At 45.1% G+C, this 11,824-nt stretch overlaps 2 protein-coding genes across 2 annotated transcripts; both read left to right on the forward strand.

The window, feature by feature from the left end:
* Positions 1–2,009: 2,009 nt before the first annotated feature.
* Positions 2,010–4,065, forward strand: AGABI2DRAFT_190967 (hypothetical protein). Its single transcript, XM_006458718.1, has 6 exons — positions 2,010–2,671; positions 2,727–2,784; positions 2,833–3,027; positions 3,083–3,138; positions 3,189–3,926; positions 3,948–4,065. Exons 1-6 carry the CDS (start codon positions 2,354–2,356, stop codon positions 3,990–3,992), a joined length of 1,410 nt encoding a protein of 469 aa, XP_006458781.1. The 5' UTR covers positions 2,010–2,353; the 3' UTR covers positions 3,993–4,065.
* A 4,799-nt stretch (positions 4,066–8,864) lies between these two features.
* On the forward strand, positions 8,865–9,344 carry AGABI2DRAFT_115799 (hypothetical protein; the record flags this gene model as incomplete). The annotated part of the gene is made up of 1 exon (XM_006458719.1): positions 8,865–9,344. The coding sequence occupies one exon, from the start codon at positions 8,865–8,867 to the stop codon at positions 9,342–9,344; it is 480 nt and encodes a 159-aa protein (XP_006458782.1).
* Between the last annotated feature and the right edge of the window lie 2,480 nt (positions 9,345–11,824).

The following is an 11,824-nucleotide window of genomic DNA, read 5'->3' on the forward strand; positions in this document are numbered from 1 at the left end:
ATCCGGGTATGAAAGGTACACAATATTCCACTACCTCCATTCATGTGGCACGCAAGCTACAGAATTGAATCATTTCACAAGTCGTTTCACACTCATACGTTGTCTACTGTCATAATACTTCATTTCCGACCACTGCGGCTTCAGGAACCACTTCACTGTGCACGTCGAAATCCCCCTATCTACCTGAGGGACCTAGCAAGTGGTCAATGTCGTTCAAAACTATTGGATAATTTGAACATGTTAGTTCGATAAGTATTTGTTAACTCATGTCATGCTGCGACAGCCGTCTGATTCCTGACATTGTTACTCAGCGCCAAATTACCGATAACAGAAGATAGAAGATAAGAGTGACCCGCGCCATGAAATTGTCCAACTCTACCTTCATCACAAACATGTACTACTACAAAGATTACTTTGCGCTTTCACCGCTTGGATCCGCCGGATTACATGATTGACCCCGTCCATCAAGCCACCCTGTCCGTGACTACTCAATATCAATCACCCTGACTCCACGAGCTAATTTTCCGGGCCTGCCCCGCGTTTATTATCAGGTCCAGACGCAACTTAGGGGTCATACACCGTGATACACGTCCTCATGGCTCGCTTATTACCTGCTTGCTCGGGAAAGATGTAGACTGATGTAGACGGGTCATTCAAACGTTACCACATGGCACAGCTTATCTCTTCGTCACGACCCACGCCACATGCAGGGTCCTTATTCATCCTTCGCTTCATCAACGGGGAGTTAACGCCACTTATCGCTCGAAGCTTGATTAGCCACAGGAACTGCATGTGACCTTCGTCTTTGAATAACCTTCTATTCCCGAAGGTGGTCAAAACCTTCCATGCTCTTTGTGCTCACCATAATGGCAGTGCTGGACATTTAGGTTGGGAACTCTCGACGTCATTATCGCCTTTGATAGTCGATTCATATGACCGCTATGCTAACCGTAGAAGCTATGAGGCTCACATTGAATTGAAAAGCATTTTCTCTCTCACACCACGTCTATTCTGAGTTGTACTTGTCATATGTCAAAGCTCGAAGAACGCGATTTTCAACACAGAAACAAGGCTTGTTGACCGCAAAGTCCATAGTTGCAATGGTTCGGAACCAAAGAATAGAAGAAGACGCTCCGATCAACAACTCACAAGATCCGTCGCACATCTACACCGTTAAGGCGTAGCTATCCCTGTTTCAAGCTCACTTTGACATGTAATTGAGAGAATTGAAAAAACCCATTTGGACATTGATTGTCGACCAATGGGGTGCCCAAACATACTCGATTAGCGAAAACATCAGTAGCCAGCGAAAGATTATCAGTGGGAGCAGCGGCTCTGATGAAGGAGAAAATGACCATATCGAGTACGGGATGTGGGCACATACCCCGGCATTGTGCATCACAGGATTTTGTGGTCAAAGGTTCGGAACTCGTTGAACTGAAACGGATGAATCAAGAATAATCCTTTCAGATACTGTCCCGAGGGTAATACGGATCAACCGTACGCATGCCATCAAACACCCACAGTATTAGTGGCGTTAGCTCCTTCAAACAGGTGGCAGACAGGCGCTGATATGCATGGAGCCGTCCCCGAGTGCAGGCATGACTCAAGTTGCTGGGTGAGTTATTGGCCTAAAACTGGGTCAAGTCCTGCAAAGATATTTGATTTAACAGCAATTTAGTCCTCGAAAGTAGGATGACCTTTTGCGTGGACCAACGGTTTGGATTCTCCGCCGCCATATCTAACTGTGTGACTATCGAATATTGAAGCAGTGCTGTCACTGAGTTGTCGACGGTCGTCTGGTTTCATGGCAATACGGACCCGTATAAGATCAACTGATCTAAATTGAGGATGGCTATCATACTAGTACGTGATAGACAAGCCCCAGGTAAGTCCATTTTTTGGCTCTGAATATGTTCTTGGGATGGCAGTGAGAATGAATGTGTGAAACTAGCCTATTGTTGCGGATCACGATATTAACCTGCTCGTTTATGCACCAAACTGCAGCGTATAGATAATATATGCCTCTTAAATGGGCAGATAGAAGCTACCAGTCACTGTAGGCTGATAATATCCAATAGTAGTCAACTGAGACGAATATGATATGTGGCAAGGGCCCGATTACAACCTGCTATTGAGGACATGCCATGTCAACCAAAATACGTCACTCCGTACTGATTAATTTATTAAGAAATGTTCCCGCTTCACCCTGCAGGACCGGGTGCGAGGGCACGTCGGGCTGTACCTGATGTCTTATCGCTATTTTCTCACCCAGCAATACGACGTAGGTCCTTTAGGATACGCGAACTTTATGTTTGCGAAACTTGTATCATAACCCGAAAGGTATAAAGGGATGCCGGGCAAGAGGGAAGAAAAATCAGTTCGCTTTTCAGTCATGGTTGGCTTCATCTCCTTCGTTGTGCTCGCAGTCGCTTTGGTCGCTCCCGCCGCCGCATTCCCAGCACATGGTTCATTAGCTGGATTGTCGAGGCAAGAATTGGATGATGCCATGAGTGCCTTCGGCAAATACAAGAGACCGCCACCACCCCCTGGACCCCTCGAATATGGTGGTGTCAAGCTCGTCAACGATGCCGAACATCCTTTCAAGCCTCCGCGCAAAGGTGATATCCGTGGTCCTTGCCCAGCTTTGAACACTCTCGCCAACCATGGTGTACGTACCATTCTTCGACCTTGCTTCTCGCTTTAACATCTGACCCAATTCACAGTACATCAGCCGCAACGGTATCGAGTCACCCTCTAACATCGTCCGTGCCGCCATGGAAGGTCAGTGCTTCAGCTTTTCCTTCACGGTCATTCGCTGACCTTGCGCAGGTTTCAACATGAACAACGACTTGGCCAAGTTCACCTGCTACGCTGCCTTCATTGTCAACGGAAACATGGTCACCGACTTGGTCAGTATCGGCGAAAAGTCCAAGAAGACTGGACCCGACCCGAAAGATCAACCGGCGACTATTGGTGGTTTGAACACGCATAACGTGTTTGAGGGTGACAGCTCTATGACTCGAGGTGAGTTTCGCGCATCGCCACACTATCCTAATCAAATGACTTACGTTGTCTCTAGCTGATTTCTATGATGGTGGCGATGTCGAGAGCTTCAACGAGACCCTCTTCCAAGGAGTATGTTGTCCTGTATATTTTGAAGCTTCCAGGATCTGATCATTTCACAGTTCCTTGAATACAGCTACAGATTCGGTGGTGGAAGGTACAACCTTACCGCTGCTGGCGAGTACCGCCTCAAGCGTACTCAAGACGGTATCCAAAACAATCCCACCTTCACCATCGTCGCTCCCCGACTCTTCTCTGCTTACTCTGAATCCGTCAACCCCATCAACTTGTGGGTAGATGGACGCCAAGACGATGGACAACTCAGGCTCGACCATGCCCGCAGCTTCTTTGAGGCCGCCCGTTATCCCGATGACTTCCACCGGGCTGCACGCCCCATGAGCGCTGATAACGAGGCCGTCGTGCATGCTATCCATCCCCTTGAGCCAGGAGCCAACGTCGCAGGAGTTAACACTTACACTGTGGACCGTAATGCACCCAGACTTGACGACAAGTGCGGTATCTTCGAGTACCACGTCAACACCACTCTGCGCACACTCTACCCCAACCCGAGAGGCAACTTGTTGGACGCGATCAGGGCCAACATCCACTACTTCTACACCTCTGTCCAAGCTAGAGGTTGCACCGAAATCTTCCCCTACGGTCGATTCGAGGATGGGAAAAACAATGCTTACTACGCGTACCCTGATTTCCCCGAGGTCGATCTCCCTGAATACGGAACTTTCCCCTTCCCCCCAGTCGACCTCCCTCCCTACTCTGACGACCTCGTCCCCACATCCACCGCCCCTGCATCCAGCGCTGCCGCATCCAGCGCCGCGGCATCACCTGAAGCATCGATGGCGGTTTCTGAAGCATCGATGGCGGCTCCTGAAGCATCGATGGCGGTTCCTGAAGCATCTAGCGCCTAAGGGCCCACTTGCTATGTATCTCCTGTATATTCTGTAGATCTTTATAATATTTTTTCCACTGTTATGACGTTAATCCCTTTGAGTTGTCTGTAAGTTGGCGTCGCATATTACCTGGGCTTGCCCTGCATCCGACTTCAGAGGCCAGCGAACCGTTCAAGCACTTCTCTGCTCTGCTCCTGAATTTTCTTTCCTGTTCCCTCAACGTATTGCTAGCTCCTTCGAGCACTTCCATCCCTTCGTTATAGCTCGCTCTACTTCCCTTTCCTGTCCTTCGCTGTTCGCATTGGACACCACAAAGCGAACGGAAGTGACGACCGAGCTCATGACAAGTAAAAATGGGATGCAATTTTGTGAGCGCGTAGGGGGTCGCGGATGATACGAAACCGCCTACACACAGGCTTTCCTCTCTTCTGTAGGCCGAGAGATCTCGTTCGTTGGAACAAGAAGGATGATCTGCACCTGATTGGGGTAGGCGGGCAGGTGAGGCAATATGATGAAATGAGAGATGAGGAGGAGGGACCCCGGGAGCAGGAGGCATGAAATCAGAATGTTATCTACGTGTTTAGCCGAGCTGGCGGTTAATACACTATAACCAACGGTAGCATTTAAATACAGAACCTTACCTGAAGATTTACAAGCCGTAGTTTCGTCGTTAGTCACTAGAGGCTCGAGAGATCCTTATTGAATGGTAGCCCGGCTGGCTCAAATTCAGAGTCGGATCCGGAATCGAAAGTCAAGTAGGAATAACATTTCTGAGTGTGGGTGATGAGGCCGCTGTTGTCGAATTGTGTCCGAATTGTGTCGAGTCTTCAACGGCATCCCCGTTGGGTGTGGTTGAAAGCAGGTGGAAATATTGATGGCACATCTGCATTACTAATACTACTTAGTACCTCCTCTTGGAAATCTACTACACGGGCACCTACTCGGTCCTCACATCGCTGTACCCCAAAGCCTGTAACCCAAGACTACTCGACAGTCCCATTTCGTGACTCGATAGAGCGGTGTATATGAAGTTGAACCACCACGGTTCTCCCATCGCTTGTGATTATGGAAGTATCAGGCTCGAATCTAATTCAATGGTCTTTAGATAACCTTTTGTTCCCGAAGGTGGCGAGACCTTCCATGCTCTTTGTTCTCACCATGATGGCAGTGCTGGACGTTTAGGTTGGGAATTCTCGACGTCATTATCGCCTTTGATAGTCGATTCATATGACTGCAATACTAACCTTAGAAGCTATGAGGCTCACATTGAATGAAGAGCACATTCTCTCCCACGCCACGTCTATTCTGAGTTGTACTTGTCATATGTCGAAGCTTGAAGAACGCGATTTCCATCACAAGAACAAGGCTTGTTGCCCGCAAACCCGCAAAGTCCATAATTGCAATGGTTCGGAACCAACGAACAGGATAGTAGAAGAAGAAGCTCCGCCCAACAACTCACAAGATCCGGCGCACATCTACTCAGAGGCGTAGCTATCCCTTGTGTAAGTGTTTCATATAACGTGTTCTTGATCTTCCATTTTCTAACTGGTATTCTTTTTGCCGCCTAAAACACTCGTTCCTTTTCTTATCGTTCTTCTATCTTGTTCATAGGTACCGAAGAGGCTGTACTCGAAATCAAGAGTCCATGCCACTCCAGCGTTACTTGGAGTCAATGATTCCTTCACCGGCTGCTCGACAAGTTTCCCATCGTTACGGATGCATGATGTTTTCCATCACGGTCCCTCAGCATCGCTATCACTTCTTCCTCTGAGTAAGCTTTTTTTCGCTTCTTCGCCCTGGAAACTTCCGTGACTGATATCACGCATTTGAAACCTTGTGCTAAAATTTCAAGATCTCTTCCTTACAACAAGTTCCGGAATGACGATTAGTAACTCTATGTCACTCCAACGTTAAGAAGATCTGCCAACTGTTTCAATAAGTAAGGCGAGAATCGGACATTTCATGTCAGGTCTAGGTCAAATGACCTTTGGAGGCTACTAAATATGGTGCGCTGATTTATGTTGAGAAGAACAGGGCTCGTGCTTTTGCTCAAGAAGAACGTTATCGGTGACACACAGAGTTTGTACAATGTGCGACCCTAACAAGTCCCGTACCGTAGTTTCTCGTTATTCCCCCCCTGTGTCGTCATAATGATTCTGGTCGACAATAGTCTTTAATGTTTTTTGCTTTCGTTTTTTTCATTTACCCCAAGGTGGGTCGACGAATACAAGCTCTTTATATTTTTGGTATACAATATCAAGGCTGCTTCTTGTTACTAATCACTATAAGGGATAGCATATCAGAAAAGCGAAGCACATCTGATAAGTACCATTGTATGAACGAAACACTTCGCAGCCGCAACCAGCGGCGTGACGCTTCACTTTGTATTGAAATCACAAAGTATCAACTCCACGCTATACATACAAAGACTCCGTGACTTAGTTATATTCAAACGACCCTACAACTCTTGAACGGGTTAGTTATCCTTGCTCATCGCCGGAACTTTTTTTCAGAAGTCTACATTTTGTTTGGATCTCTCATGTTGTGTTGTACTAAGTAAGTCCTCGTTGTTCCCACTATTCGAAGCTCTCCGCAAAAATTTTTCTAATGAGGTCACATGGATAACTCATTCTGAATCTGCAAGGGGGGATAATTCCGCAATAACCGCGCTTTACATTTCTTATTATGGTAAGCTGCCACATACAGTTCAGAGATTGCTTTTGGGTGGGCAAAAAAGAGATCTTTGGAGTAAAGTGGAACGATGATGCTGATCGATCGGTCGGTGGGTCTATAGTTGGACGTCTTCTGTCCTCTACTGTGATACAAAGTCTTGAGTGATTTCTTTTTAGTAAGTCTGAGAGACGTCTGACTGAGTGGGTTCTGATGCGAAAGTCATCTCTATCTGATATTCCCAAGAACGACTCGGACCGTCAAGTACTTACAGTCCAAAATTCTACTCGAGAAGAGATCAAATTAGTCTTGCTAAGATTGTGTAGCGCTAGTCGAGATCAAGACGAGAATTCCAATTCATAAAAAAAAAAAAACGACGATGATCCCTCAAACGTTTAAATTCCATTCAAATTCCAACTCCACATCTCTCCATCACTTCTACTCTCTAACAAATCTTAGCGCCATCGCTCGCAATAAAGTGAACATTTTTCGCTATCACCATAATTAGGTTTTTCCGAGCGTAATGGAATTCATTCAAAAAAAGAAAAAAAACTTGGCTTATTACTACCAATGTATCATCCTTAATAATTACCACATACAGTACATACGTAGTTTATGTAGGGCTGTGTCTCTCTCTCGATCTTTCTCTTATTTGAAATAACGCAAACGATCTGAGACATAAGGGACGTATGTACTGTATGTGATCAAACACCACCAACCCTCATGACGTTTCGAAAAAGATCGATCGAATGTATTGTCACGTATGTTACATACAACTATGGAAGCCGAAAATGGGGTTGTGGCTCCGGTGTTTTAGGAAGAGGCGAAAAGTTTTCGGAGAATGTTTTGGAACATTACTCTGTTTAGTAGTTCGAGATATCAGTAAGTCATTCAAGTGTCTCAGAATACGCTTGAAAACGCAATCTATTCGAGTTGTTTTTACCGTGCTTTCTCTGTTGGAGTACATATCAGCGGCGTATAGATTCCGTTGATTTCTAACAATGAACGCTAATCATGTAACACCCCTCGCGATCGTTTGTCCAGGTTCCATCATGCAATCAAGACTCCGAGAAGACAGTAGTTAAGTTACTACACCGTGTTTGACCTTGGCAAAAGAAAGTCTGCCAAGAGGAGAGGGAAGAAAACGGATTATGTTGGAGTGAGTAGGTATCAACTTCGAATGATTACCGGTTTAGACGAAGAGCAAAGATATTATATATGCAAACGCTTATTATTAAAACCCGAGGAGGTATTATAGGGTAGGTAGTAGGTACTTGGGTAGCGATCGTCGGTTTTTCAATTTGTAAGAAAAAATAATTAGTGTGGGGATGGGGGATATGATGTACGCTGTTCTTGGCTTGACTTTTGAACGACAGAACGAGACCGAAGAAGGCCTTGGGGTTTCTTACTTTGCGATGTTTGATCAGACGAACGTTTTTTACTCTGTCGCTGTCTGTTTCGGTAACATTTTAGTATTATACCTTCCGGCGACCCTGGTCCAGTGAGAGGGGGGTCGAGTATCAAACATTTTTTCTTAAGCGATTTCAATTTTCACATATTGTCGAACTGAGGAATTTGAAAAACAAGGAATGGAATTCTCTCTTCGACATCTCAGCAAGCCGTTAAAGGTTGCTCCGAGATTCTTATATTCGAGGGGTGGCATTCATTAGTATACACTGAGGATAATTATGATCCGCTATATATATTATTAGTTGTAACTCCTCGTAGATATGCGTCGGCGGATTTAATTTACCCTGGGGATATACCCCTCACCCCACCCCCAAGAGTTAATGTGGTTATTGTCATGTTCTTGAGATGGGTCTGCTCAATGAACCCACTTGTTCGAAAAAAGAGTCAATCTCGCAGATCCCCCTGAAGAAAAAAAAAGGAACGGGAGTTGTAAGCGGGGACTTTTGAGTGGGCTACGTCATCCGATGTCGAGCAGTTATTGCCCGTGTTCCGCTTAGTAGTACTAGAAGTGAAAAGCCTAGTCAAGGATCGGGTGGTGATAAACTGTGCCTCCAAGAGTTATCCTTTCGCTCTCGTCGTCGTCGTTCGTCGTTTCGCCCGATGATCCGTGCGGAAGGAGAGGTGGGTCACTGGACATGGAGTGGCAATATCCGGGGCGTGAGAGTGGCGGATAGGGGGGAGTGTGAGACTGTGACGGCGTGACAGACGATGGGATCTGCAATATAAGCGGGCTGAGAGAGTGCAGAGGCCATGGCTGCTGCTCCTGCCCACTACATCCGCACCATCCACACCTCCTTCACCGCCTCTCCCGCCTGGTCTCGGGATCCTTTCTTCGTCCGTACTCCCTCTCTTCGCAGAATCAAGTTTGACCCCTTTGCCGACGAACTTTCCTACCACCCCCCGCTCCCCTACACCATCCATATTCCCCCGGCGGCACCTGCGGACATCCAGCGCCACCGTCGTCGTCAGCAGGAGTCTTTTCTGCGTCGTAGCTACCGCAGCGCACCACCACCAGTGCCCACCACCACTACCGCCGTCGTCTATCCTACCCCTCAACCCAAGTCGACGGCCACTGCCCTGCAAGAACGTGAAGCACGTTCTAAAATCGTGGCTGGCATTCTTCTCAATCGTGTCCATGCTGTAGGCAAGCCCATGCGTCGAAGGGCTTCTGATACCCCAAGACCTTATGTTCCGAGTGGTCTATCCACTTGCGTCAGCATCGAGGCATGACTCACTCACTTGACGACGACTCAATTCGCTTCTTCGTCTTCTCGAACCGCCGTCTCATCCATTTGATTCCCGATAATCTTATTTCTGATGCATCCTTCTCGTCTCTCTCAATCGCATATTCGTCGCATCTCTCCACGTCGTCCCCCCCAACTTACAATCCTCTAACGTCTTCCTCAACCCAAAACAAACGTCTTGTTTTACGCTATAGCAATTGTACAATCAAGTTATCCAATACCAAGGTTTTTCTACGTAGTTTCTTTTCGATGAACGTTGGAGCTTTTTTATAAAAAAACCGCCTCTCCCCCCCGCACTTTTTTGTTTTCTTGGGTGTCTTTTTTATTACTCTCTGATGTTGTTTAGAAGCTCTATGTTGTTATTCCTTTTTGTGTAGTTTTATCATACCGTCGTTCATAAAAAATTTCGACGTTCCTTTTTCTTAGATTGTAGTGTTAGTGTTTCAAATCTTTTTAAGGGATAGTCTACTTAAGCCCACGAGGCGGTGTAGAAGGAAACAACAAAGTATAAAGTATTATATTAGTAATCGTTATCGTCTCAGCTTGACATTTGTGCCTCGCTTCGTATTATGTATTCATACTAACCATACTTAAGATGGTAATCCTTTCTTTTTCTGATTGGAATGGTTTCTGATGTTGAAAGAAGGTTGTTGTTGACGTATCAGAAATTGTTGTATAACGTGTTATGTAAAAAAGATCAGCGCGCATGTGGTGTTTCGAGTCGGAAGCGAGAGTGTGATGTAGGGAGGCATCCTCGGGGATACGCTCGGGCTAAGGATTCAGGTTTTTCAGGATTCAGGTTTTCAGGAGAGAATGAATCAAGGGTTGTGGTAAGGTAATTTATTAGAACGTTCGACGACATGCGTTACTTTTCTGGAAGAACCTTGACACGGCGGTTGAGGGGGAATGATATATCGCCGCTTTTCTTTGTTTTTTCTTTTTGGTGGGGCCTTACTAGTACTACTGGGTTTGCGCATTGTACATAGTCGTTAATAAAAAAAAAATTCGAGGTACCTTTTTACCGAGGTCCAGTTTTGATTCTTCACCACGCCATGTGTTGTTTGGTGTCAATTAACAACTTAAGTTCTTAGTACGACGTAGTCATCAGTGGCGTTGTTAATTTAGTTGTTATTACTTCTTATCGGGTATGTAGTACGCCTTTGCGGCGTTGTTGGAATCAGTGACCTCTTTGCCATTGTGTATGTTGCGTGTGTTGTAAGACTAGTGAAGAATTCGGTCAGTTTATTTTACCGGTTCTTTCAATCCTCCTCCGCCGGTTCATCTTCATTCTCATATACACGGAGATTGTAAATTACAAGTACGAAACAAGGGTTCGTTATTGTTTTTTTACCAATATCGGAATTGGAAAGAACGTAAAAGTCTATTTCAGTTGAATGTACATGTTGCACATGGACAATGGACCCAGGTAGATTTAAAGATTCTTTCTTTTCTTTTTTTTTATAGAACTTTACTTGTGTGGTCTTTACGCGCAAAATGCCATAATTTTTTCGTGGCGAAAATACAAGCTTTCTATAAGTTTCTAGGATACATCTAACATAAATTGGGTATCCTCCTCGCAGATGAAATTTTGTTTTTTTTTTCGTAGTCGTTAAGGGTTTCGCATCGAGGTGGAAACAACTCTTGATCTATATATATATATAATATAAGATGAAGCGTGTGTGTCTTATGTCGGTTTTTGAGATTGTTGTTGTACTAAGTATGTGCAGATGTGGAATTTGTTGAATGTATGATTAATGACACCGGTTGTTGTTGTCCCTTTTCTCGGTAAAAACTCCTGGAAAAGATAAATACTTATGGGGAAGCTCGGAGGGTAGGAAACCTCGAAAAAACAAGTTTGGTTTGCTGTATCTAATGAGTGTGGCAAAAGAAGCATGAAATTACTTTTTATTGGTTGAGAAATCTACTAGTATGTACTTCCTGCTACTAAGTATTTCATAGTTTCCTTCTCGTGTGCGGTATCCATTGGTATATTTGTTGTTTGATGTACTGATGTTCAAGAGAACCCAATTTCCTCCGCGGAGCGACAAAAAAACCGAGAGAGCAGATCAACTTTCTTTATGAGGAAAAACTGCTCTTTGTCTTTGCAAAGTTTGCTCCCCTCTGATCACGAGTTCTTTGTTATAATTAACGTTTTATGACAAACTTTATCATCATGACTTCAGGGAGGTTCATAAAAGTTCTTCCTTTTCTTTCTTCTTTTGTTTTCCCCTTTCCGCCGTCTTTTTAGATGTGTCATAGGTCACTACACTATACCATATACAGTTTCTATGACGAAAATTCGGAGTTGTGGCGTAGATGTTGCTTAATCTTTGTGATGCTTCAATTCTAGGCTCGTTTCGTTTGTCTTTCAGGGGACTTGAAGGAGTTGCGGAGAGTTGTCAAAAGTTGGTTCCAAAGTTCTCTATTTCTTTTAAATTTATTTTGCATCGGGGTGTAGGGGCGTGA

Source organism: Agaricus bisporus, assembly GCF_000300575.1.
Source record: "Agaricus bisporus var. bisporus H97 unplaced genomic scaffold AGABI2scaffold_2, whole genome shotgun sequence".
Lineage (NCBI taxonomy): Eukaryota > Fungi > Basidiomycota > Agaricomycetes > Agaricales > Agaricaceae > Agaricus > Agaricus bisporus.

Bases quoted from the DNA above. Each gene is read 5' to 3' on its own strand.
- AGABI2DRAFT_190967 (XM_006458718.1), top strand. From the start codon at position 2,354: ATGCCGGGCAAGAGGGAAGAAAAATCAGTTCGCTTTTCAGTCATGGTT. The intron at 2,785-2,832 runs GTCAGTGCTTCA...GACCTTGCGCAG, and splicing joins CGTCCGTGCCGCCATGGAAG to GTTTCAACATGAACAACGAC. The intron at 3,028-3,082 runs GTGAGTTTCGCG...CGTTGTCTCTAG, and splicing joins TGACAGCTCTATGACTCGAG to CTGATTTCTATGATGGTGGC.